The sequence below is a fragment of the Procambarus clarkii genome, chromosome 43 (genome assembly GCF_040958095.1).
Source record: "Procambarus clarkii isolate CNS0578487 chromosome 43, FALCON_Pclarkii_2.0, whole genome shotgun sequence".
NCBI classification, from domain to species: domain Eukaryota; kingdom Metazoa; phylum Arthropoda; class Malacostraca; order Decapoda; family Cambaridae; genus Procambarus; species Procambarus clarkii.
The window spans coordinates 15348948-15376873 of NC_091192.1; the positions used below are offsets into that span (position 1 = coordinate 15348948).

The 27926-nt window shown below is 41.4% G+C and overlaps 2 protein-coding genes across 5 annotated transcripts in view; one reads left to right on the top strand and one right to left on the bottom strand.

The window, feature by feature from the left end:
* The window catches only part of gcl (germ cell-less), a 68851-nt gene extending 65557 nt beyond the window's left edge, over positions 1–3294 (top strand). Inside the window, exon 12 of the mRNA XM_045738591.2 lies at positions 287–3294. Within this exon, the coding sequence (XP_045594547.1) occupies positions 287–448 (162 nt within the window). The 3' untranslated portion in view covers positions 449–3294. The remainder of the gene's footprint in view (positions 1–286) is intronic.
* On the bottom strand, positions 1204–27229 carry LOC123755790 (nucleolar protein dao-5). Of its 4 annotated transcripts, none has more exons than XM_045738587.2 (6): positions 26925–27229; positions 20057–20201; positions 17187–19709; positions 10494–10647; positions 6676–6774; positions 1204–3593 (listed from the first exon to the last, which is right to left on the bottom strand). In XM_045738587.2, exons 2-6 carry the CDS (start codon positions 20189–20191, stop codon positions 3454–3456), a joined length of 3051 nt encoding a protein of 1016 aa, XP_045594543.2. In that variant the 5' UTR covers positions 20192–20201; positions 26925–27229; the 3' UTR covers positions 1204–3453. The 4 variants fall into 4 exon arrangements, with proteins under 4 accessions (XP_045594543.2, XP_069156161.1, XP_045594544.2 ...); XM_069300060.1 differs by lacking the exon at positions 26925–27229 and adding an exon at positions 26852–26872 and having other exon boundaries at positions 3286–3593; XM_045738588.2 differs by lacking the exon at positions 26925–27229 and adding an exon at positions 26658–26810 and having other exon boundaries at positions 3286–3593.
* Positions 27230–27926: the final 697 nt, after the last annotated feature.

The window sequence follows — 27926 nt, forward strand, 5'->3', positions numbered from 1 at the left end:
TTTTACATTATATGCATATACTCCTGTTGGTAATTCTATTGCGAAAACATTGATACCAAAATGAAAGACCTAGGACGAGAATTAAGGTGACAAAGTCAAAAAAGAGTATACACTTTTCAGTATTACCGCGCGCTCCCTTTGAACGTCCAAAACCACTAGGGTAGGTGGAACGCTCACTCGCCCAGAGTGCGAAAGTGCTAAGAGGGAGGTCTTATACTCAAAAGGAATGTATCAAGATCTAAATAAGAAAGAATTTGTATGTCCTGATTGCAGTCTCATCCACCAGATACGTGTCATGCTGCTAGATCCAGAGGTGAAGTATCCATTGTTGCTGAGTGCCAACTTTCTCATCACCACCAACCATCATCTCATGGTTCAAGGAGCAACATCGCCCATCACAGCTGCATCAAGCCTGGCTGGAGCTCGAAGTCACACCAGCAGAGAATAATGCAGCATTTGTCTCATGCTGCTGGTGCTAAATAGGTATAATCATTTCAACACTTCATTTATAATAATATTTCATAGTTAATATGTAAATAGTGCCAAAAATTTATAGCAGATTTATATATAGTATATTTTCTAGAGTTAAACTAATGCATCCTAATTTCAAAGTTAATATCAAAATTCAGTCTTAAGTTTAGTTGACCCTGTTTATCAAAGATAACTTTGGATATTATTGCAGTTTTTATGATTTTCGTTTTTCCCATTTCAAAAACTACATTTTTTAATGTAAATTTATATTTTGCTTTAACTATGATAAAAAAAACAGATTAATATGTTGCTCAAGTATTGTTGACAGGCAGCTTAACTTAAAATATATTTTTTAGACCAGTGAAATAATATGAATGTTTAGGTAGAAGCTGCTGAAATATTGTTTTTTTTACAACTGACATCAAGAGCACCATCTCTTGGTTATTAATGGTATACTCATTTTAACCCAATATCTTGAGGTTATGTTCAGGGAAGCACACACTGCCGCCACTTATGATGCCAAAGACGTAATCATTTTTTGCTTAAAAATTATTACATTTCGGTGGTCGTTTAAAATACTTTTGATTTATTATTTTGTGGTAAGCTAAAGTAATTAGAAGTTTACTCCATAATGTATGGCACTTTACTGTAACGTTGGATAGCATGCAGAGATAGGAGAGAATAGGTGAAAATTTAACAAAACATGTAAAATCTTGTTAATGAGCACTGTAATACATTTGAAAAATTTAATAAGGTTTGCAACATAAAAATATTTTCATTGCATATTAATGGTAGTTTATCAACAAAGGTTCATGACTCAAAGTAAACATTCAGTGCACCAATGACCAAGATAATTGGCTGGATTGCTTGTTATTTAATGTGTTGTAAGATGATTTAGTTTCTTTTTAATGTAGTATGTAGAGATATTACTCATTGTGTTCATTTCTGAAGGTTGTGTACAAGATTGGCCATATTAATGGGTGGATGAAGTGTTTAACGTATTGCAGCATAAAGACATGACTATTCATGTGAAGCAGTGTTCAGATTTGTCTTCCAGTTCTTGGTTGTGACTATACCCAGGCAGGTGTCCCCCTGAGAACTTAAAGTATTTCACTGTTCTGCAATTCATTGCTATATCCCCTCTACCTGACCTTTACCAGGCTGCACAAGAGCCTGATAGCAACAGGTATTCTTGCTCCTCCCCCCCCCCCCCCCCCCTCTCCCCACATAGGTATATTTACTTTATTTTTACACAACCCACAACCCCCCTGCCCCTTAGTTAATGATATCCAAAATATCTAAAGATTTTTTTTTTAGCAATTTACAGCTTAAATTTATTTCTAGTTTGGACATGAGTTTCTGATGAGTCTTATAGGACTTGATGTTATAAATGACAAATATTACACCTTGCTAGCTCTTAATACAAGTGTTCAAGTACTGTACTAATGTAGTGCTTAAAACACAACACAATATGCTAGGTATTTTGTTTCCAGAGGTACAAAACTAATAACGCAATATATTTATATAATGTTCTGTATTGAAAATATGATGCTAAATTATGTGGCATATCTGGTTGGCTGTCATTTCTGTGTCCAGGTGGGTTGCATGTTTAGAATTCTCACGTACCAGTGTGAAGTATTAGAAATTAAGTTTGTTTCCTTACACTAAACACCTACACTTCAGTCAGGTTAATACACTTTAGCAGTTACAGCTGTCAACTTGCTTGAAAGGATTAAAATTAGGTATTGTGCCAATATAGGCTTCATTATTTACCAACCTCACTATTCACAGGTCACTGGAAATAGCAATTAGGGATCCCCCATGAACTACTATTCCCTTAACATGCACAGTACAGTTCAAGTTGTCACAAACTGTCACTGGCAGTCTACTCAACCCATCCTCTTACAAATAACGTTGCTTTTTACTCCAATGCACACGAAGGCTAAAAATTGCCGTACTAAAAAATGGAAGCGGCTCGCGAAAGTGACACTGTCCCATTTTCTGTTTTGGGTCCTCTGGCTTAGTTTGTTAGGAGAGGACACATTAAATTAAGTTTTCATGACGTTTTGAAACCTTAGGAGAACTTCGTGCTCTTCTAACCTACCAGAGAAAACTGCAAGTTTTGGGCCCATTTCATTTGTAAAATAAATTTCCATTTTCTAGTATGGCAATTTTTGACCGTAGTAAGTACGAGCAATAAGCGATAGCACAGTATCTAAGAGGACGGGTTGGTCCATTACCGCTGGGCTTCATGAACGATGACTTATTTTATAGTCGGTAACTGCTATAGATAGACTTTGCTGCTATCTACTTTCCTTATCTCCCCAGTTGCATTACTCCACAACACTTCTCCCATTATACACGTTTTATTAACACTGGAACTGTTCTGGGTTCAACATACAGTATTCAAATTTCAGATTCTTCCCGTCTCCAAAGCTGATCTTATTTCTTGACAATTTCCAAATATTTATAATTTGTGATCCAATATTTGTTCACTTAAATTTCCTTTATTGATATTTAGTAATTTTTACCTGTCTGCATAATCTATTAAATTATAGTTGCCTAAATGCATGCACATTTTCTTTTGAGTTAAAACAACACATTTTAGGATCTTTTTCATAAGTGACCATACCACTGCATCATTAATTTTATGGTATTATAATTCTTTTAAGTTCTCTGTTCAGAAAACACTTTAGAATCTGTTTCTGCAGTCTGCCACTATGAGTCACTTAATGGGCCATTACTGCCCTTAACTTTAAGCTACAGGCAGTATATCCACAAGTTAAGTTTTAAGGTTTGTGATTAATAAATATATTTAATATTTGTATTATTATTATTAACCTTCAGTATGCAATAAAGACTGAATAAAATATAAAAAAGTAAATGTGTTTCAAAAACAGGTTTCTGAATGTACAAACTCAATATACACTTAATTTCTGTGGTCACTATAAAGTGGCAATAATATAACACTATATACGCTGCTTACTCTGAACCAGATTCCGATTCTGATTCAGCGACGAATTTCACCCTAGATTGTTTTCTTCGGGACTGTAAACCTGTCTCCTCTTCAGCTTCACGATTCTTAGAGGCATACAAGCTAAACGCAGTTCGCCGTCCACGGCCTGAAAATAAAATTTTAATGTACTTAATGACAAAAGCAATTTCACATAGGATTCAGTGCAATGAGAAACTACATTCAGTTGACCAAAAATAGAATTCATACTATGTAAAAAGTAATCAAAGTTCATACAAATAATAACCATGAAAAATGAATCGGTAAGTAAAAGAAGTCAAATGAGAGAAAAGGTCACAGTATAATAAGATATTAAAGGTAAACTATTTATATCAATGTAATTGCTATCAAATTATTCCCACATTAGATATTTAAATTATATGAAAATTCAAATACAAAAATATCTTACAAATTGGAAAATGAGAGATGTTCAATTAACAATTGAACAATCAATTAAGTTATATTTAAAGAACAACAAATTCCAAATAAGTGCTCCCTGAAATATACGTTTACATTATATTTACTCTGCATTATGCTTTAGTATAAGATAAGCTGTGCCAAGATGTATTACAAAGTCTGCTGCACTGTGAAGGTGAACTGTCATGCACGCAAGTAACTAAAAATGACAAGTACCCATTCTGACCCTACTCCTGCTTATATGGGTATCTAAAGCATCAATCAAAATGTGGGTGTTCATTCTGGAGATTTCTTTAGTTAAAAGTATTATAATATGGTAATGAATACCCACATAAACTACAGTACATGCTGACATAATATCACAAATAATAAGTTACATGAGAAAATCCACAGGAGCCGTGATGATTCAAACATATGTGCTGGATATTCCCAAATGTATGCTCTAGACAATTAGGCCACGACATGGTCAAAAGAATTGCACTCTGGGGTTCTGCTGAACCCACAAGCATTCCTGAGGCAAACCAGAGTTTCACACAATTCTCCCATGCATTCTAGCTCTGATTTCTCTGTGACGGCATCTATTCACACCCAATGCTAACTTGGCCGACACTGATGTATATAAGATACGACTCCAATGTTCAGCTTAGATGTTTCTTTGATCGTTTCACTTGTTTTTATGTATTTACTATAGTATGAATGTTAAATAACTTGATTTATGAGCACTTAATTCGCAAAATCTAAGAGTGAGTACATTACTAGCAAGTATAATGTTTCTAATCATACTATTATTTTATTTACACACACATACATAGGAGAGACACTACAGAAAACTAAACCTCCTGTTGCTGGATAACAGAAGTTAGGGGAGACATGATCACCACATACAAGATTCTCAGAGGAATTGATAAGGTAGATAAAGACAATTTATTTAACACGGGGGCACATGCACAAGGGAACAAAGATCGAAACCGAGTACCCAGAAGAGCCAGAGATATTAGAAAGAACTTTTTAAGTGTCAGAGTAGTTAACAAATGGAATTCATTAGGCAGTGATGTGGTGGAGGCTGACTCCATAAACAGTTTCAACTGTAGATATGATAGAGCCTAATAAGCTCAGGAATCTGTACACCGGTTGACTGACAGTCGAGAGACAGGGCCAAAGAGCTGAAGCTCAACTAGGTGAGTAAAAACAAAGTTTTGGAAAGTTTGGCCAACTCATCAGTTCTATCATGCATTCTGACACCAATATGGGAAGGAATCCACCGGAGACAAACTCTGACTCCTTCATTGATTATTTCATTATATCTGTGTCTAGCTTCAGAGATAAGCACGTCACAGTTGTGCTTTGAAGAAGCATAAGAAAATTCACTTTTGCACACAGAGTTCCTCTCAATGTTTGCTGATGATGCTAAAAATATGAGGATTAAGACAGGAGGAGGACAGCAAGAGACTACAAGATGACCAGGACAGACTGAAGGACTGGACCAGAAAATGGCTACTAGAGTTCAACTCAAGCAAATGTAAAGTTATGAAAATAAGTGTAGGGAGCAGGAGGCTAAACACAAGGTACCATTTGGAAGACGAAATCCTTCAGGAAGAGAGAAAGATCTAAGGGTTGAAATCACCCCAGACCTGTCCTCTGACACCCATATCAAAAGGATATCAGCAGCAGTACATGTAAGGCTGGTAAACATAATAACAGCTTTTAGAAACTAGTGTAAGGAATCATTCAGAAACCTGTGTATTTCCTGTCAGACTACTACTGAAGTATGCGGCTCCAGCGTGGAGTCCATATCTAGTCAAACACAAAATGAAGTTAGAAAAGGTTCAGAGGTATGCCACCAGGCTAGTCCCCAAGCTGAGGGGTACGAGCTATGAGGAAAGACTACTAGAAATGAACTGAACGACACTGGAAGACAGAAGAGTTTGGGGAGACATGATCATCACATATAATGTCATGGAGACATTATGTGTGACAAAGGAGATATGAAAACTACATACAACATCTTGAAAGGAATAGATAAAGAGGATAAAGGAAGCCTATTTAAATTAAAAAGAGAAGTAGGACAAGGAGGCTACCTTGAGGTGCTTCCGGGGCTTAGTGTCCCCGCGGCCCGGTCGTCGACCAGGCCTCCTGGTTGCTGGACTGATCAACCAGGCTGTTCAAGGAAGCTGTACTTACAACCGAGTATAAGAGATACTGTATAAGAACGTTCCAGTTCCTTTTATGAGTGGTTGGCATTGGAGGAGGGTGAAGAAAATTTCAATTACAACTTTAAAAATATGAAGAAAACCTTAACACACACAGGCATTTTGCACACCAGGTATAAATGGCTAGGAGATGGGGCATAAGAGCTAGATCTCACTTCCTGTAGTCCAATAGGTAAACACCATTCAGAAACGTGTGTCACTGCTCAACTGACCAGCCAGGGATGTACCTGTCTCATAGATCTACTCCTTGATCTGGGATGTACCTGTCTCATTGCTCAACTGACCAGCCTGGGACGTACCTGACTCACTGCTCTAATGACCAGCCAGGGATGTACCTGTCTCAAAGATTTACTCCCTAGCCTGGGACGTACCTGTCTCACTGCTCCACTGACCAGCCAGGGACGTACCCGTTTTACAGATCCACTCGCCAGCCAGGAACGTACGCGTCTCACTGCTCCACTTGCCAGCCAGGAATGTACATGTCTCACTATTTCACTCACCAACCAGGGACATAGGTGTGTGTCTGCTCCACTCACCAGCCAGAGACGTATATGTTTCACTCACCACTGGTCTCTATGATGTTGTCTGTGTCAAGCTCCTCCAGCTCCTTCTTCCTCTCAAGCCGCTTCTTCAGCTTCTTGCATTTCTCCTGTGTTGGATTACCTGCAACAGTCAAAATTGCTGCAACAAACTATTATCACCACTAAAGTCTTTGCATTATTAAACAAAGGTGTATATAAATGCCCAAAACTAACTGCATAAATCTAATGATTGACTATCAAAATTTAGTACCATTAAGTAATAGTGCAAATGGAGCATGACAGTCAGGTTAAGCGCTATTGAATCTGGTCGTCATTGGGTAGGACACAGGTCATTCTCAATCTCTGGATAAAGTCCAGAGACTGAGAACGGGGAATAGGACTACTGCGAATTTAACAAGAAATACTGTATGTGACATGTTAAATTAACACTTTAGCGTACCCAGCGCGCCACCCCTCAACTATGCGATTTGGGTCCCAGCGTTTCACGGGAGCACGCGTTAATTCTGAAGTGTATACTCTCTTCAACTTTGTCACCTCAATTCTCGTCCTACGAGATTAAATTTGGTATCATTGTGCTCACAATAGAATTCTCTACAGCACTAAATGCATATAAACTCCAAAAGCCCGGCTAATTACCCGCAGCAAACAGAGAAAGTGCGAACGAGTTACCCGGGAGCGCGCAAAAGTGATATAATGTGTTCACTCTTTTCACTCTGGTCACCTCAATTTTCGTCCTAGATCCTTCATTTTGGTATCAATGGGTTCGCAATAGAATTCTCTAGAGGAATATTAGCACATAAAATAAAAAACCTGGTCACGCTCCACCCGCCGACGAGTTGAAGACGGGCCACGCGTTAGCCGTGAGTGAGCGCCCACACGCCTTGCAGCTACACTCCCAATTTCTGCCCACAAATGTTTAGTATTTAGTATTTTAGTATATTTAGTATTTTTTGTGTAGTAGTTGTACATCACATAAGCATTGTAGATAGCCATTTGTACAAAAAAGAAGGTAATTTTCTTCATCTATTTGTGAGTTTTCCTTATGAAGTGATAATATTTGATCATTTGGTCAAAGTGATCAACACCTTTCATGTTTGTATTGTAGTCACAGATTGCATTCGGCTTGTTGACAGTTACCAAACAGTCCCAAAAAAATCGGATAAAAACCTGATTTTTGGCAATTATTTTAGTGGACGACGCAGCATTGTGTTATCCCCGAGATTACAGACAGTAAACGGATGACGCAATGCTGTGTCATGCCCGGACTAAAGTATTAAGTTCCAAAGTGTGTCTGTACAAAATGAGAATTTCAGAGATTTTGACCCAATACCAATTCCAGAGCACATCATTGAATACATCGAGGTTTCCCAAGATGAGGTTGAAAAATTACTAAACGGGCTAGGAAGAAATAAAGCAGTTGGACCTGATGGTGTTTCACATTGGGTGCTGCGAGAATGTGCAACTGAGCTAAACATTTCACTCCAATTAATATTCCATACATTCTTGTGCACAGGAATCTTAGCAGATATATACAAAAAAGGCAAACATAGCTCAAATCTATAAAAATGGTAGCTGAGAACAACTTCTAAATTATCAACCTGTATCTTTATCAAGTGTGGTAGTCAAAACACTAGAAAAAATTGGTAAAACCAAATGGGTTGAACACATGGCAAATAATGACATAATAAACACAGACAGACAGTATGGTTTTCAAACAGGAAGATCCTGTGTAAATCTACTTCATTTTTATGATAAAGCCACGAAGATTCTACAGGAAAGAGGTGGTTGGGTTGACTGTCTATCTGGACCTAAAAATGAATTTTGACAGTCTCGCATAAGAGGCTGTTTTGGAAACTGGAACATGCTGGAGGGGTGACAGGGAAACTTCTGACATGGATAAAAATTGTTATAACTGACAAGACATATGAGGGCAGTAATCAGATAATGCATCTGACTGGAGGAGTGTTACCAGTGGAGTACCACAAGGTTCAGTCTTGCACCAGTAATGTTCAAAATCTATATTAACGATCTACCAGAAGGAATTCAGAATTATATAAACATGTTTGCATATGATGCTAAGATACTGGGGAAGACAGGAGAGTCAGACAATTGTCATGCCCTTCAAACTGATCTAGATAACATAAGTGCTTGAAGCATCAAGTGGCAAATGGAATTCAATGAGAATAAATGCCATGTTATGGAATGTGGAATCCGAGAAAATAGACCACACAACTTACTAATTATTTGGAAAGGTATTAAAGAACTCTAATAAAGAACAAGAGTTTGAGGTGGTTTTGGAGAGTAAAGTGTCACAAGAGGAACACACAAAGAACATTGTGAGAGGAGCGTATGTATTGCTTTCCAACTTCAGACTTGCTTATATTTATATGGATGGTGAAATACTAAATATTTTTTTTTTGAGACCAAAATTGGAGTATGCAGCAGTTGAATGGTGCCCATATCTCAAGAAGCACTTAAATAAACTGGAAAAGGTTCAAAATCATGCTACAAAATGGCTTCCATAGCTGAAAAACAAGAGTTACAAGAAGAGACTAGAGGCGTTAAACATGACAAAACTAGAAGATAAAAGAAAAAGAGGTGATATGATCACCACTTACAAAATACTAACAGGAATCGACCAAATTGACAAAGAGGAATTCCTGAAACCAGTAACATCAAGAACAAGAGGACACAGATTCCAGCTAAGGAAACAAAAATGCCAAAAAAATGCTAGAAAGTTTTCTTTTGTAAACAGAGTAATAGACTGTTGGAACAAGTTAAATGAGGTGGTGGTGGAGGCCAAAACCGTCAGTACAGTAGTTTCAAATCGTTATATGGAAAGAGTACTGGGAAGACGGGACACCACGAGCATAGCTATCATCCTGTAACTACACTTAGGTAAATACAAACTGGACGGGTGAATGGAAGAACCACTCCTTCACCCTAGTGAGGGAGTGTTCTCATCTAACCAAACAACATTTTTGCTCCCACTGAGGCCAAAATGTAAAAATTTATTCATCATTATATTTGCAGAACTATAGGTAACACTTATTTTTATTAAATATTGAAAGTTGGGTATATTCACCTTAAAACATAAAGCCAAGATTACAAAAATAATGTACATTAACTGTACCATCATCCATCACTATGTATGTCTGCCTAAATGGTCATTATTATCATTGTTTTCCAATGGGGGGAGTTCTGGGCCTCAGTTGCAAATTTAACCAATTAAAGTTTTGTAATAGTTCAACTACCTTTCTGGGTGCCTTCGGTCGACATGACAAACTCTGCATATAAAGCGCTCATATGGCCATTGCTCCCTTCGCCTCTCTGAGGGGCCCAGGCTCTGGCTCTGGCTCATGGCCCCCGGTAGCACTCGTACTCCAAGGATTGATGGCACCAAACTAATATGACACATGTCAACATGTCAGTTTAATAGCTTCAGGGAGCTGATGGGGCTTCCCTCAGAAAAAAGTTTCAAATCATTGCCACATCAAAATAAATATTCAAGATAATCTTCAATTTTACAAGAACAATCAGGCGAGTACTGTAGCCTATACCCAAGGCAGTAGTGTGTGGTCATCTCAAGATGAACCAACTGCCCAACTAAAACAGAATAAAACTTTACCATAATTATTTATTCAAGCTTTACAATTGTTATTTATTTGACAAAGTTTGGAGGCTAAATTGCTGCTCAATGCACAAGACTAATTTTAGACCTACTGGAATTGAGGTCAAGGTGGCACACAGTTACAAACCTTTATTATATATTATTATCCTGAAATGAACGTTTACTGGCTGACAGATATACAGCTAAAAAAAAAAGTAATCAGTTCTCACCTTTGAGCCCCCGTTCATGCATGACATTTAGAAGCTTCTCCTTCTTGCTCTTCATGCTCTTACAGCCCGAGAGCAGACGGTCGTAGTTCCTGATATTAATGCCCATCATGCGGATGTACTTTTTGAGACGACCAAGTGGATCATCGCTGCGACCCTGATAACAGTTGTACACGTTGAGTTGCTTGATGTTGTATTATGTTAATAACAGACACCAAAAAACCAGCGTTAAATGTAATGAAACACCATTTTCTGGGTGAGAAAATGGCTCCCTAGAGCTATACTGGGCTGATGTGTGTATATATTAGACAGTGGCAACAGTTAATCGATGGAGTTCCATGCCTACCGGGAACAAGCACCAGAACCTGGCCCCATCAGAGGCACAAAGAGCAATGGCCTATAGACACACCCGTGTAATTGGAAGCAGTCTATATCTGCCATCTACCAGGTCAGGCACCCAGATAGGTAGGAATCCCAAAACAAACTGCAGCTGATGAAAAATTGCTTACCAAAAAGACACAAAAAAACAACAACAGACAAAGAAAACCCTGAAAGAGGACACCGTGCCCAGGTGGAACAGAACCGGCCACTATAAGAGGTGATAACAAGCCAAGCTGTACCCTGCGCCCCAACCAGTGAGGCCTCTACTCCCTACCCAGAGGCAAACAAGGGCAAACAAAAACCTTAACTGACTTTAAGAGTGGCCAAGTACCGAGCAGTAAAAAACACAGCAGAGGTAGATCCCAAGGTGACTTGTGGAAGGTGGCCCCAAGCCCCAAGAGCAGTACTTACAGGGCACCTAGGGAAGCAAACCCAAGGCGCATGCAGCCAGAGTACCAAAGAATATTACTCCTGGCTTGAACACCACCTGTAGAGACATACCACGCCTTGTGTTTGTCACCTCACATGGGTGAGGTGACAAACACAAGACAGAACACGAAACAATGGGAATAAATTGGATAAGTGAACATATGAATGGAAGTAACTGCAGAAGGCCTATTGGCCCATACTTCCTCTTGCTGCTTCCATATTGGTTCAGGGTCTTGAAGTGGGTAGAATATAGTTGTGCATTAATTGGCTGTTGATTGCTAGTGTTGACTTTTTGATGTGTAGTGCCTCGCTAATGTCGAGTCTCCTGCTATCGCTGTATTTATCGATGATTTCTCTGTTGCTTGTTAAGATTTCTCTGGTGATGGTCTGGTTATGAGAAGAGATTATAAGTTCCTTGATGGAGCCCTGTTGTTTATGCATAGTTAATCGCCTAGAAAGAGAAGTTATTGTCTTGCCTATATACTGAGTTCTTTGGGGCTTACAGTCCTCAAGCGGGCATGTGAAGGCATAGACGACGTTGGTTTCCTTCAAGGCATTCTGTTTGGTGTCTAGGGAGTATTTCATGAGTAGGTTGGCCGTTTTTTTGTTCTTGTAGATTGCCAATTGTATTTTTCCGATTTTTGTCTGTAGGGATAACGTTTCTATCAATAATGTCTTTCAGGACCCTTTCGTCTATTTTATGAGCCATCGAAAAGAAGTTCCTGTAACACAGTCTAACAGGGGTATAAGTGTTGTGTTAGTTGACTCTTCGGAGGCTGCATGGCATTTCACCTTTCTTTTTATGACGTCTTCAACAAAACTATTATAGAAGCCATTGTTGACTAGGACCTGCCTTATCCTACAGAGTTCTTCATCGACTTGCTTCCATCCTGAGCTGTGGCTGAGAGCCCGGGTCGACGTAAGCGTTGACAACACTCCTCTTGTACCTGTCTGGGCAGTCACTATTGGCATTGAGGCACATTCCTATGTTTGTTTCCTTTGTGTAGAAGCGGTGTGGAAGCCTCCGTTCCTTTCCGTGACTATTACATCTAGAAAAGGCAGCTTCCCATCATTCTCCATCTCTGAAACTCAACACAGAATTCTGCTCGAATGCCTCCTTCAGCTGCTGCAGACGTCTGACATCAGGTACCTGCATAAAAATGTCGTCAACATACCTGCAGTATATGGCGGGTTTCATGTTCATGTCAACTAAGACCCTCTGCTCGATGGTACCCATGTAGAAGTTCACAAACAGGACACCTAGGGGAGAAACCATGGCGACCCCATCTACTTGCTTGTACATGTGCCCATCTGGACTCAAGAAGGGTGCCTCTTTAAAGCAGGCTTGGAGCAGCTTCCTAAGTATGTTTTCTGATATGTCAAAAGGAGTACAAGCCGGATCACGATACACTATCCGCTATCATCCCGATTGTTTCATCCACAGGTACGTTGGTAAACAGTGACTACATCCAACAAGGCTCTTATTCCCGTGGCCCGTGCTCCCCGCAGTAAATCAACAAATTCCTTTGAAGACTTCATGCTTCACAGGGTACATAAGGGGTCAGCAAGCAGTTGAGTCGCTTAGCCAGTCTGTATGTGGGTGTGGGTATCTGGCTGATGATTGGCCGAAGTGGGTTTCCAGGCTTGTTGGTCGAGGAAGACCTCCATACTCGAATCGACCAGCACCTCGACATCCTTACAGATCGACATCGCCACAGCACCGAAACCAGGATCATCAGGAAACTGATAGCATTATTTCGAGGACCTATGGCGATTCCACGACCCAGAGATGGCTTCTTTAACCTTGCTGGAATCAACCTCACTGAGGACCAAATCACTCTCTTAAATCTACACTTTCGCCCACGGACGACGCAGCATTGCATCGTCCAATCGGCAACGATGCGGTAAAGTAGTGGCATCTTCGGGAAGGTCTTGCTGCAGTTTTGTACTATGTGCATATACTCTTATAGGGAACTTTATTGTGAATACATTGATACCAAAATGAAAGACCTAAGACCAGAATTAAGGTAAAGTTGAAGAGTATACCCATTTTATTGCTCTTTATTCGCGATCACTGGGGTAACACTCCGTCACTCTGTTTGCTGTGGGTGGTACGCCGAGTTTTTGGAAACAGGACAGCCTCGAGGCGTCCGGGGAGCAACCACCACAGTGTTGCCACCACCAAAACTCAACCTGCAACGCCCACGCTGCCTGTATCTGCATAGTCAGCATAAGACAGGGTAACAGAGTCACAAACAAGCAACAAAACTTGCAGGACTCCAGGCCGAAGGTGCCACCTACCCCACAGGCAGCAGACGGAGGCAAAGACCGTGAGTCACCCTGAGACAAGGGGACAGAACAACCCACAAACTCGCAAGAAGTGAGGGGAGACTCTGGGGTCACATCCATCGGACCCGTGCGTCCCCTAGGGAATTCCCAGGGTCCTGAGCGTTTACAATAAGAGGACTCGCACTCAGGTAATCCCAGGCAGGGTACTACTAACCGGCGCCCAAGACTACCAAACAACCTTCTAAGAACTGAACCCCTGGGACGTGTACACTCATGGGGGACCTAGCAGGGGGGAACCACCGGAAAAGGAAGAGTACGCAGTACAAAGGGGGAAAGAACAAAGGCAGATCCCCTCACCAGGTAGACAAACAAAGAAAAAAGAAAACCCCGCAAGAGGAGAGCGTACCCAGGCGAAGCAGAGTTGGCCGCTATGATTAGTGAAAACAAGCTGCGCAGTACCCTGCGCCCCACCAGTGCAAACTGCCTCTTACCCCAAGGCAAACAAGGGAGGCAGAACACCCTAGCACACAAAGGGCTGCCGAAAATCAAGCAGTAAACGGCATAGCAGGGGCAGAACCCAAGGGACTTGTGAAAGGGAACCTCAAGCCCCAAGGGCAGTACTTACAAGGCACCTAGGGAAGGAAACCCTAGGCGCATGCAGCCCTAGTACTGGAGAATCACTCCCAGCTCACGCACCACCTAGAAGACAGTATCCACACGCTAGGTACAGTGCTGAAACAACCACCAGAACCAGAGCACATGACCTCAGCCTTTAGCATCAGCCGAAGAGCTGATGGTGGATAGCCGGCGCGGTAGGTCTGGGGCTCTCCCTTCCCCATCCCCAGGAAGGGGGGAGCAGCACAGACAGCGGTGCAGCGACATGTGACATCATAATCGTTTGCTCATTTCTTTTAGGGGAGTTCTATCCACTTGTTCGGCTTGTTTTGGCAATTTTCACCAGAACAGGGGTTTGTTTTGGGACGCTTACCTTTCTGGGGGCCTGACCTGGTCGATGGCAGACATAGAATGCTTCCAACCACACGGGGGTTTCTATAGGCCATTGCTCCCCTTGCCTCTCTGAGGGGGCCAGGTTCTGGCTCGTGGTCCCCGGTAGCCCCATAGAACTCCATACACATGACTGATGCCAAAGTCCGACATTAGCATATCAGCTTGAATAAGCTCCAAGGAGCTGCAGTTACAGTACAGTACTTCCATTCTGTAGGAAGATTCTTCCATTCTTCCACGTTCAAGAACACGAAACCAATTGTTTCGTGTTCTGTCTTATGTTTCACCTTACCCAAAACTTTTGTGCCATATCTCCTCACCCAAAAACAAGTATGAATGTATTTTGTGTGTAAATTAAGTCCTTGAAAATGCAATAAGGAATTACGAAACGCATTTAGGCGTCAAACTAGAAATAAAAAGAATGAATTTTGGAGTTACTTTATCAATTACCCTCGACAGTGAAGAAGAACTTAAGAAATATTGAGAAGATTCGTGTTAGAATTATTAATCTTACCCTTTCAGTCATATTCAACAACATATGTTTACAAGACTGCTTCCAAAATATAAAAATATACTAATAAAATATTACACACACACACACACACACACACACACACACGCACGCACGCACGCACACACACACACGCACGCACGCACACACACACACGCACGCACGCACGCAGAGGATGACGATGGTAATGAGGAACCAACACCTCAGACAACGAAATACAGTTTACTGATGTCTTATGTTGACAGTTTAATTAATTTTTCATGCAACTGTGCTAATCCAGAAGTTGGAAAAATGTATCGGTACCTGAGGCAAACCCAAGAGCTGATAATAAGAGGGGCCAATGAACACAGGAGGCAAATTAAACTCAATTCTTATCTGCTAAGAACAGCAAGCCAAGGACCTTCAACCAGTGAGGCCTCACAAGCAAGCCAAGGACCTTCAACCAGTGAGGCCTCACAAGCAAGCCAAGGACCTTCAACCAGTGAGGCCTCACAAGCAAGCCAAGGACCTTCAACCAGTGAGGCCTCGCAAGCAAGCCAAGGACCTTCAACCAGTGAGGCCTCGCAAGCAAGCCAAGGACCTTCAACCAGTGAGGCCTCGCAAGCAAGCCAAGGACCTTCAACCAGTGAGGCCTCGCAAGCAAGCCAAGGACCTTCAACCAGTGAGGCCTCACAAGCAAGCCAAGGACCTTCAACCAGTGAGGCCTCACAAGCAAGCCAAGGACCTTCAACCAGTGAGGCCTCACAAGCAAGCCAAGGACCTTCAACCAGTGAGGCCTCGCAAGCAAGCCAAGGACCTTCAACGAGTGAGGCCTCGCAAGCAAGCCAAGGACCTTCAACCAGTGAGGCCTCGCAAGCAAGCCAAGGACCTTCAACCAGTGAGGCCTCACAAGCAAGCCAAGGACCTTCAACCAGTGAGGCCTCACAAGCAAGCCAAGAACCTTCAACCAGTGAGGCCTCACAAGCAAGCCAAGGACCTTCAACCAGTGAGGCCTCACAAGCAAGCCAAGGACCTTCAACCAGTGAGGCCTCACAAGCAAGCCAAGGACCTTCAACCAGTGAGGCCTCACAAGCAAGCCAAGGACCTTCAACCAGTGAGGCCTCACAAGCAAGCCAAGGACCTTCAACCAGTGAGGCCTCACAAGCAAGCCAAGGACCTTCAACCAGTGAGGCCTCACAAGCAAGCCAAGGACCTTCAACCAGTGAGGCCTCACAAGCAAGCCAAGGACCTTCAACCAGTGAGGCCTCACAAGCAAGCCAAGGACCTTCAACCAGTGAGGCCTCACAAGCAAGCCAAGGACCTTCAACCAGTGAGGCCTCACAAGCAAGCCAAGGACCTTCAACCAGTGAGGCCTCACAAGCAAGCCAAGGACCTTCAACCAGTGAGGCCTCACAAGCAAGCCAAGGACCTTCAACCAGTGAGGCCTCACAAGCAAGCCAAGGACCTTCAACCAGTGAGGCCTCGCAAGCAAGCCAAGGACCTTCAACCAGTGAGGCCTCGCAAGCAAGCCAAGGACCTTCAACCAGTGAGGCCTCGCAAGCAAGCCAAGGACCTTCAACCAGTGAGGCCTCGCAAGCAAGCCAAGGACCTTCAACCAGTGAGGCCTCACAAGCAAGCCAAGGACCTTCAACCAGTGAGGCTTCAGCAGCTGGCAGTCAAAACTGACCTCATCAAGCTCATGTACTGTACAGTAATTTTAAGTGTTAATTTTTGCAAGCAAAAATATTAGGGAGGCACAAAACCTCCCTAATGTGTGTTAGATTAGGTTACATAAATTTTCAAGAATTCTTAACGTCAAGATGTGTAGTATCAATTAAGATGAACTGCAACAAGATAAGCTGAAGTTTGTTTAAAATTAATTACAGTACTGTACTTGAGTATTTTATATTTATAGTCTGTGTGTGGCAATTAAAATTACTGTATGTTGGTTGTGGTACAAAAAATTTTTTGATTATGTTCACTTTTGGACTTCCCCGGTAAAATGTCTGCTAATCCGGATAATCAAGCTGATACAGTATTATGAAGCCAGTACAATATATTGGCTTCATACGAAACTTGTGAAAATAATTAAGAAACCTTACCTTTTCTTGCTTACCAGCACCTCGAGATTTACTGGTCTTGTTTTTATCTTTTTGATTTCCAGTTTCTTCACTGTCGGAACTCAGTGATTCATCAGAAGAACCAGACTCTTTGCTAGTTTTGTTTGTCACTTTTTTTGAAGGCAGTTTGGCCTTAACTTCTGTGTCCATCTCCGAGTCAGAACTAGCAGACTTTTTCACAGGTGACTTTGCCTTATCTTCTGTATCCATCTCAGAGTCAGAGCTCTCAGAATTTTTCTTTTCTTTTTTCTTTGTAATTAAAGGTTTTGCTTTCTTTTTTGGACCATCTGCTTTCATTTTGGCCAATGGCGCCGAGTCCGACTCACTGGAGTTCTCAGACTTTTCTTCTTTCTCTGCATCACTCACAGAGTCATTGTCATTCTCTTCACTTTTATTTTTATTTATTTTGGGCCTGGCCTCTTTTGGCAACACTTCAGCATCACTCTCAGAATCTTTATCGTTTTCTTCGCTTTTATTTTTCTTTATTTTGAGCTTGGTCTCTTTTGGCAACACTTCAGCATCACTTTCCTTTGAATTATTGTCTTCCTCATTGTTTTTTGTAGGAGAAATACCTTTGTTACTTCGCTGAGAATTGGTAGTCTTGTTTTCTTTCACAGGAGAAATGGTCTTCTTGTTCCTTTTGGATAAAGGCTTACTATCAGACTCGCTAGAGCTGTGTGACTCCCTCGACCTCTTTGTCTCGCTTTTTGTTAGTTTTGTTTTCTTTTTAGCCAAGGATTCTGAATCAGAGTCATCAGTATCTGATTCTGCTTTCTTCTTGCGAGACATTCTAGGTAACTTGCCTTTCCTTCCTGATGGAGGTTCATAGTCAGATTCGTCAGACTCTCCCTCAGCAGTATTCCGTTTTCCTCTTCCTTTCACTGGCTTCACAGCCTCTTCAAACTCAGATTCACTAGAGGATTCCGTTTCACTCTTTTTTCTTCTGGTCGCACCTCGAGGCTTCCTGGTAGCTTTTGCATTTCTCTTGGGCTTTGATTTCTTGGCCTTTTTAATTTCTTTGGCAGATTCTTCACTTCCAGATTCAGAACTTGGTGTCATCTGTGCACTTTCATCCTCTGAATCATCTGTATCACTTTCTTGCTTACTTGCCACTTTTCTGCCTTTTCTTGGACTTACTCTAGTCCTCTTTTTTATCGCTTTTTTGGGAGGTTCGTATTCGTCGTCACTCATGTCATCTGCACTTTCCTTCGCCGCCTTAGGTTTTGCTGAGCTTTTCCCTTTCTTCTTAGAGAGTGGCTCATCATCAGAGTCACTTGAGCTCTCAGATTTTTCTCTCCAGTTTTTCTTTACACCAGATTTTTTAGTTTTTTTCTCTTCCCCACTGTCAGACTCACTTGCACCGGAATCTGCTTTGTTCTTCTTAGCTGCCCTGGGAGAGCGACCCTTCTTCATCATGGAAGATTTGGACATCTTTTCTTTCTGTTTGCTTAGTGGTTCATAATCAGAACCACTAGCGCTCTCAGATTCTTCTCTTTTTTTGTTTACAACTGATTTTTTAGTCTTTTTCTCTTCACCGCTATCATCATCATCACTTGCGTCAGCGTCTACCTTTTTCTGAACTGCTCTAGTAGACTGGCCTTTCTTAACCATGGAAGCTTTTGAATTCTTTTCTTCCTGTAAAGGTTCATAATCTGAATCACTTGGGTTTTCAGATTCTTCTTTTTTGTTTACATTAGATTTTTTAGTCTTTTTCTTCTCTTCGCCACTATCATTATCACTGGCACTGGAGTCTGCTCTACTTTTCTTAGCTGCCCTGGGAGACCGGCCGCCCTTCTTGACCACATTAGATTTGGAATCCTTTTCTTCCTGAACAGGTTCATACTCTAAATCACTTGGATTTTCTGAGTCTTCTTTTTTGTTAGTAGTCAACTTTTTTGTCTTTGTATCATCACCACTGTCTGGATCACTGGCATCAGAGCTGCCTTTTTTCTGAGTGGCTTTGGGAGACTGGTCTTTTTTAATTAAGGGGGTCTTTGAATTATTTTCTTTTTGTGTGTCTAAAGGCTCATCATCTGAATCACCAGAGTTCCTTGACACCTTATCTGGCTTATTTTCATCATTTAATGCTGGAGGTTTAACTGTATTTTTACATTTATTATCAGGAAGAGAGACAGAGTCGGATTTCGGACAATTCGAGTCATCATCAGATTCTTTATTAAGGATGTTTTCAATGTCCTCGGCTGTTGCAGGAGTAGGTGATTTCTTTTTCTCCAGGGTATTAGCTGCCTTCTTCCCAACCTCTTCCTTCCCTTTGTCTTCATTAGCCAAAGGCATTTCTTCATCACTAATGTCCAAAGAAATCATCCTTTCTTCTTTCAGTAATTTGGCGCTCTCTTTAATTTGGGTTATTTGCGTCTCTTCAACGTTTATGTTCTCTTTATAGATTGTGTTGTTTTTCCTCTCACTGTCTGCATGCTTTACTGCTTCAAGGCTAATCTTGCTAGCTGGTTGGGATTTAGCCTTATGCAACTTGTTAACTGGTATCTGCAAATAAAAATATTTAAAATCAATTAATGAAAATTAATTAAAGCAAGACATGATGTTTATCATAACTTTGCTCCAAAGGTGTGGCAGTCAGCTTTGCAGATTCTGTCAAAATCTATTACAAAGTGTTAACAATCAATAAAACAAGGTCAATATATGTTGCAGCAGTCCAATCACTAGTATCAACAAGACCATAGTTTCCCTGCTGCTAAAGTCCACAAGCTCACACAGACAAACTAGCGACAACACCGTTTACACGGACAACGTTGCTGTGCTATTATTCAGTGTAAAGCCTATATAAATAATTGCAGGGTATTACCTCTCAGTTGTTAGTATAGAGTACTTACCTGTAACAATGTACTGCAGCTGGATATAAAAGATCTCGAGGAGTTGGCTATTTTGTGGGTAGACCGACTCATGGAAACAGCGTGTTTCTTCTTGCCTTCTTTCATAAGTCTCTGTTGGCCTTCATCTGCACTCATCTAGTGACAACTGGCAACCCATTCACAGATAAAATTATTTTAACTAAAAATAATAAAACAATGAATTATTGTCTAAATCATTGGTTGGTAATATTTTCAAGTGATATTCCAGTGATGAGTGACTATAACCCTCTGTACCATCCAGCATTTAAAGTCTCGATTTCATTTGATCCTGAATAGCTGAGCAGTCCAAGGGTTAAAGTTAATTAATATATATTTTGGAGTACAAGTGAAACTACTGCTTCTGTGTGAAATTAAAGATGAAATTAACTGAAGTGACCAGTTTTGGAATAAAACAGTCTAATTATCTTATGGTATGTGGTATAAAAACTACATGGTTTTTATACCACACCTCTCCAGATGGTATGCGAGTAAAACCACATACCATCTGGATGGCTTGTCAACCACACTGGGATCCACTTGTCCAAGTTCTATAATACCCCATTGTAATACACATGCCAAATGACACCATGTTTCACGGGCACCAACATCATGCCTAACAGGTAAACACAAGATAACCGGATACTAATTCTATTAACCGCTACAGTACAGTACACGAGACAAGATTCCTAGCCAACCCCCACTGGAAATGCAATATTTCAGGGTGCTCTTGGGACAAGTCTACCTCCCATGGTGGTCATCAGTTGCAAAGCATGTATGACATCAATATGATTTCCACATCAGCACAGCACCCACGTTTTATTTTTTTCCCCAAACACATTATGTATAATTGGTACTCTATTTTAATGCCTTTACTGCATCTGTACAGTAGCACTCTTCAGCATATTAGGGTCTCAAAGTACTGTACAGTACAGTGGGTTTTGTTCTTTGATCACAGTTGGGTATCTCAAGTTCAATTTCCAGGAGGAACAAATGGATGGCATGTTTCCTTTTGCCTAGCGGTAAACGGGTAACAGGGGAGCCGGTAAACGGATAACAGGGGAGCCGGTAAACGGATAACAGGGGAGCCGGTAAACGGGTAACAGGGGAGCCGGTAAACGGGTAACAGGGGAGCCGGTAAACGGGTAACAGGGGAGCCGGTAAACGGGTAACAGGGGAGCCGGTAAACGGGTAACAGGGGAGCCGGTAAACGGGTAACAGGGGAGCCGGTAAACGGGTAACAGGGGAGCCGGTAAACGGGTAACAGGGGAGCCGGTAAACGGGTAACAGGGGAGCCGGTAAACGGGTAACAGGGGAGCCGGTAAACGGGTAACAGGGGAGCCGGTAAACGGATAACAGGGGAGCCGGTAAACGGATAACAGGGGAGCCGGTAAACGGGTAACAGGGGAGCCGGTAAACGGGTAACAGGGGAGCCGGTAAACGGGTAACAGGGGAGCCAGTAAACGGGTAACAGGGGAGCCGGTAAATGGGTAACAGTTAGTAAATAGGTAACAGAGTTAGTTAATATGTAACGGGGTTAGTAAATAGGTTAGGGCACTGTTGTGGAGTGGCATTCTGAGGAAGGTCAGTAGCTCGACCTCAGGGGAGGAAACAGGAGGATACAAGCCAAAAGTATATACTGTATAAAAGCTCCCCTAATATAAACCTCATAAACCTGGACCTCGATTTTAGGCAAAATCAAGTCCACATTTTGTGTGCCAAACTTTGCCAAACTCAGACAGAAATCCAGGTTACTTGATGACATCAGAAACCAATGGGTGCCAGAAGAGGCCTTAGCAGCTGGTAGCCAAAACTGACATTGCCAATCTACCCTAACCATGTCAATTTCTATTTATAATGTGTGGCAATACAAATCATGTTGGTAAAAAAAAAAAAAGCATTGAATGAAATAAAACAAATTTCTGGGCGAGCCCCAGTGGCTCCCTGAAGCAATACCCAGAGATAGTTCCCATCTATCAGGTTGCATCATCTGTTGAGTTTTTAGGCCTACCAGAGACCAGAGCCAGAACCTGGCCCCTTCACAGATGCACAGGGGTGACTGGAACATATTGGAGGGGTGACAGGTAAGCTACTAACATGGATGAAAAATTTCCAAACTGACAGAAAATGAGGGCCGTAATTAGAGGCAAGGTATCAAATTGGAGGAATGTCACAAGTGGAGTACCACAGGGTTCAGTTCTTGCACCGGTAATGTTCATTGTCTACATAAACGATCTACCAGTGGGAATACAGAATTACATAAACATGTTTGCTGATGATGCTAAGATAATAGGGAAGATAAGAAACGTAGATGATTGTCATGCCCTTTAAGAAGACCTGGACAAAATTAGTATATGGAGCAATACTTGGCAAATGGAATATAATGTGAATAAATGCCATGTTATGGAATGTGGAATTGGAGACCATAGACCCACACAACCTATAAATTATGTGAGAAATCTTTAAAGAATTCTGACAAAGAAAGGGATCCAGGGGTGGTTCTAGATAGAAAACTGTCACCTGAGGACCACATTAAGAACATTGTGCGAGGAGCCTATGCTACACTTTCCAACCTCAGAATTGCTTTTAAATACATGGATGGCGAAATACTAAAGAAATTGTTCACAACTTTTATCAGTGCCTGGAAAAAATAAGCTCAGTAATCTTGAGGTTATCTTGAGATGATTTCGGGGCTTTTTAGTGTCCCCGCGGCCCGGTCCTCGACCAGGCCTCCACCCCCAGGAAGCAGCCCGTGACAGCTGACTAACTCCCAGGTACCTATTTTACTGCTAGGTAACAGGGGCATAGGGTGAAAAACTCTGCCCAGTGTTTCTCGCCGGCGCCTGGGATCGAACCCAGGACCACAGGATCACAAGTCGAGTGTGCTGTCCGCTCGGCCGACCGGCTCCCTAGAAATAGTAGTCTTTCTAGTAGCACTAGAAATATGTTCAAACCGCATACTGTACCCCCTAAGAAAAAAGAGAAAGATGCAGATTGGAACGGGAATGTCGTTCCCTATATAGGCGAAGAAAACGAATCGCGGAACAACTTGAGAGTCGCACCCTATCTCAAGAACAGCGAAGGTTAGGTAGAGAAATAGAAACAATTGAACTCAAGCTACAAGAATCATACAAAACCCAGGAGAGGCAAAGATAGAAAAAGGCCATCAGTGAAATAGAGAGAAATCCGAAATATTTTTTCTCCTATGCAAAATCAAGATCAAAAACCACATCTAGTATCGGGCCCCTGCGAAAGGGAGATGGAACTTTCACCGATGACAACAAAGAAATGAGCGAGTTACTGAGGAAGCAGTACGACTCTGTTTTCAGCGAGCCATTAAACAGGCTTCCCATCCCTGTCAATGGGAATTTACCCGAATTCCCAGCAACCTCTTGCACTATCACCAACCACTAAGTTTAGGCTGTGACATTTACAGGGCATATAAAACACCATATAAAATTAATTATACTGTAATTGATCACAGTTTTGACATGTACAAATATTGTATACAAGAGTTTTCCGTAATGTTTCAAAGAATGGTGCAACGCATTTACCTATACTCTATTTGCAAATAATTAATACTATATTTTTTTTGTCAGAGGCAGGCAGCCTGTGTATATATACATTAGGCTTACAACACGGTTCCTCCACAGAGGAGTGCTGTGACAGGGGTTTCTCCTCCCCACAATGAAACCCAACAACAGTTGCCCAACTCCTGGATACTTATTTGCTACTAGATAAAAGGAATTTGGTGATAAGAAACATGCCCAACCATTTCTGTCACGCCCAGGATTCAAATCTGGTATTCCCGATTGCGAGTTGATAATGAACTGAACTGTATTTAGCTCATGGATGAACATCTTATCTTCTTGTAGCTGTTCTTCCAGAGGCTAATATCTTGTCAATGATATTCAAGTGATAACAGTGATCAAGCTTATGGCAACCATGTAAAGGAAGTGACAAAACTGCTTTAACTGTTCAAGTTCAACTATGTATAGCATAAAGTTTTAACTTAATTATTATGGACCTCATTACACAAAATGATTATTTACAATATACTGACTGACCCGTTTTTTAATTTTAGTAGCAAAAGTATCCCATATTTATATACCGGGCATTTTCTTGAGGTTATCTTGAGTTGATTTCGGGGGTTTTAAGTGTCCCCGCGGCCCGGTCCTCGACCAGGCCTCCACCTCCAGGAAGCAGCCCGTGACAGCTGACTAACTCCCAGGTACCTATTTACTGCTAGGTAACAGGGGCATAGGGTGAAAGAAACTCTGCCCATCGTTTCTCGCCGGCGCCCAGGATCGAACCCGGGATCACAGGATCACTTGCCCAGCGTGCTGTCCGCTCGGTCGACCGGGTCCCTATATTCACATTCATTCATACACCCTACATTTTCATTCTACCATTAAACCATTAAAGGTCCATTTAATTCAATAGCTTCAAATTGGTTGTAATCCAGTGCACAGAGCAATTTACTTTAATAGAAAATCATATTCTGAACAAAATTGTTCTGTTCAAAAAAAATTATCACATTCATGAAATGGCATTCTATGTATTGTACTGCATAATACACACATCATAAACTTAATGCAAAACATACAGTACAGTGTTCAATTGAAAAATAAAGTGTAACATTCTCATCATACGGGATGACAGTTTCAGAACAGTAGTTTTTATCACAGCGAGTATAACAAAAATAATCATTGTATTCTAACTGGTGCAGCCCTATTATAATATTTTATTTATAAGATACACAAAAGATCAATTACAATAGTTACTTAGTACAGTATTTGTATATTTTATATAGCCACTATTTATTCATAACCACTTGGCATCAATCATTCAACCTGCAAACCATGTATTAATAGTTATGTGGTAACTCGTCCACTCCAACTGAAAGACGTTAACCCTCACTTCATGTCTGTTTCGGTGTACATAGCAAAAGCTAAAAATTTAATTAGGAATGGTTTATCAGACACCCAACCCCACACATCTGACCAGGAAGGAAGTGACGTGTTTTGCTCCGTCCTGAACCAGTATCACAACTTGATAATGGTCCAGGATGGAAATGTTGTCAGTTTGCTAACTGTAGGTATATAATCACCTAGGAATATAGGTATATAATCACCGTGTACTTATATGTAGGTTATAATCACTAAGTGATTATAACCTATCTACTGCTGTCCACTGGATGGGTGGGGAAAAGCGGGATGCAGAATATCAACTGTGACACTAGCTCTCCACATATGTCAGTTGCTTATTTTAGAAACTGTACTTTTGGTTCGTCTCGAGCCCATTGTTGATGTGACAATTTTTATGTGACATGTGTTGATGTGGTGAAGGGCTAAATATCTCCAGTCGATCAACAAATTGGGTCACATCTGACCCGCGCCACATTTATACCTGGCGCCACCAACAGCTAAACACAGAAAACAACCGCCTCGTCGCAGTACCAAGGATCAGCTGACGCCATAAACACAACACACCGCCTTATGGTGCGGCAAGTCTCCCTCTAACATACACCTCTGTTTTAATCACCGTTCCTCTATCTACAGCACAACGTAACAAACACCTTGGTAGCTGCGATCATCCTCAACATAAACGTCTGTACCAACACCTGTACTGGTGCAGTCATCGGGAGGACAAACCCTTCATGCAAACTGCACCTACTATCAACAAGAAGAAGAAGAGTTGATGTGATGATGTGCATTGAATTGTATAACTAGCTCATTAAGACTATAACTTGCTTAGCTAAATGAATTGTAGTGTTCAGTCCCCAAGCCCATTATGTGCCTTGTAACCCTTTCAACTACCGCCCACAAGATGGGTATGGGGTGCATAATAGATGAACTAAACTAACTCAGATGTGCAAGTTGGGGTGTCAAACTCTCAGCCAGGTTATTGTAACTGTTTGCAATTGTGTATAAGGCTTGCCCAAAAAAAATATTGGTAGATGTTAATTATCTATTTGCTACAAAAAAAATTATATTCTATGAGTAAAAATGGAATAATATTATTGTTATTGGCAAATGGATATTGGGACAATGTAGGATACTGTACATACAAAATTGGCCCAATTATAATTTCTGAAAATCGCCTTAAATCTCACATCTTACATAGTTAATATAGTAACGTTACAGCAACCGGGAAGCCGTCAATGCCCGGGTCACCTTGACACGTTGTTCAGTTCCTTTTACATAATAAACTACTGTAGTATATCTGCAAACACAAGAGGCACAGAAATGCATTCAGTAGATACCATTTAGGTAGAATTGCATAAATAAACATCAAGCAATGTAATGTTAGTATTACATTACTGTAATAACATTTGAGTAACAATAAGTTTTCTTAATAAATAAACAAGTTGTTAGAGGTTCCTGGTGCTACTCCCATACTGCATCAGGCAAACATTCTCACACTCTTAAAGTCAGCAAACTTTCTATAGTTTTCCAAGGTTTTCATTTATACTCTTCTACACTTAATTTAAAAAAAAATTGCATTAATTTTGGCCCATCTGAAGTAACTACTTACAATAATTTATAATACATTCTTTCCTAAGATAATTTCCCCTGGTCATTACCTAACTAGGTAATAACTTAGGTAACCCGAGAGGAGTGAAAAACCCAAAGTGTAGTTTAGGAGTAATGAGCGCCTGGTCCAGATACTCTCTGAAAGACCCGCCACAACCCCCAAGCTGTGAGCAATGGCAGATGACGCCCAGGTTGTTCCTCCCGCCAGCACCTCCACCAGGCTCTCGCCGCCCAGGACACCTACGGGATAATACTACCACCACCTCCACGACTCTCCACACCCTTAGGAATGTTTTAAAACTTGGCGCCAGTCTCACCTTTAGCCAACACCGGCGCCACTACAGAATTTTCCCGCGAAACGGTCGTCTCCGGAAGCCGCGTCGTATCCAACACTGTTCAATATTCACCAACTTTTCAACACATTAAAATAAACCGCGAAAAATTATCAAACATATAAAAGACATTTCTGACAGCTAATTGCTTTGAAAAATTAACATATGATTTAGTCTAAGTTGCTATATGTACTGAATATGTTGTATAAATGTGGATAATGTTAAGTGTAACAAAGTAGCGAGGAAGTGTTGATGTGGGAGGAGAAGACGCGCGCCCCGACAACGATCACTCACAGCTTTACACTCTCTAGCGGGGTCACATTAACGTCTAAGGCTGCGCACTTCCTTACTTATAACAAAAAACACAATCATCTAATCTTTCTTACTTTTGCAGTTTATCAAATTGAATGTGTATGTAAAATACATATGCACACAAGTACACACAAAAAAAACAGAATAGTGAAGTAGGCACTGAGGGGGACATGTTTACAACGTACAAGATACATTTTACCTGAATTTACCTGACGCACACTATCTCTACTAGCCTCGATGAGGACAGGAAGGAAGTAATTATCAAAAGAAGACACCAAACCGGGAAGGCTATGTAGCACCATCAAATGTGCGGAATAATCAGAGGGCGCTAAATATATCACCAAGGATGCCAATACGAGAACAAAAACGCATAAGGCGAACGATATCAAAAGTATCCGAGTCACCAAGAATTCCATTGAGGGACAGGTAACCGCGAGGGGCGGTCGGAAAGCGAGACACACGCTCGTCCTGGAAGTCAGGACATTCAAGAAGGACATGCACGACCGTAAGAGGGACAATGCAACTGGGACAATAAGGAGCATGGCGGCGCTCCATCAAGTGACCATGGGTTAAGCGAGTATGGCCAATACGCAACCTCGCCAGAGCTGTTTCCCACCGCCGGTTACGGTGGCAGGAGGACGGCCACGAGGAAACACAACATTTAAGAGTACGAAG

Bases quoted from the DNA above. Each gene is read 5' to 3' on its own strand.
- LOC123755790 (XM_045738587.2), bottom strand. From the start codon at position 20,191: ATGAGTGCAGATGAAGGCCAACAGAGACTTATGAAAGAAGGCAAGAAG. The intron at 6,775-10,493 runs GTGAGAACTGAT...TGACTGTTGCAG, and splicing joins GCATGAACGGGGGCTCAAAG to GTAATCCAACACAGGAGAAA. The intron at 3,594-6,675 runs GTGAGTGAAACA...TTTTATTTTCAG, and splicing joins CAACATCATAGAGACCAGTG to GCCGTGGACGGCGAACTGCG.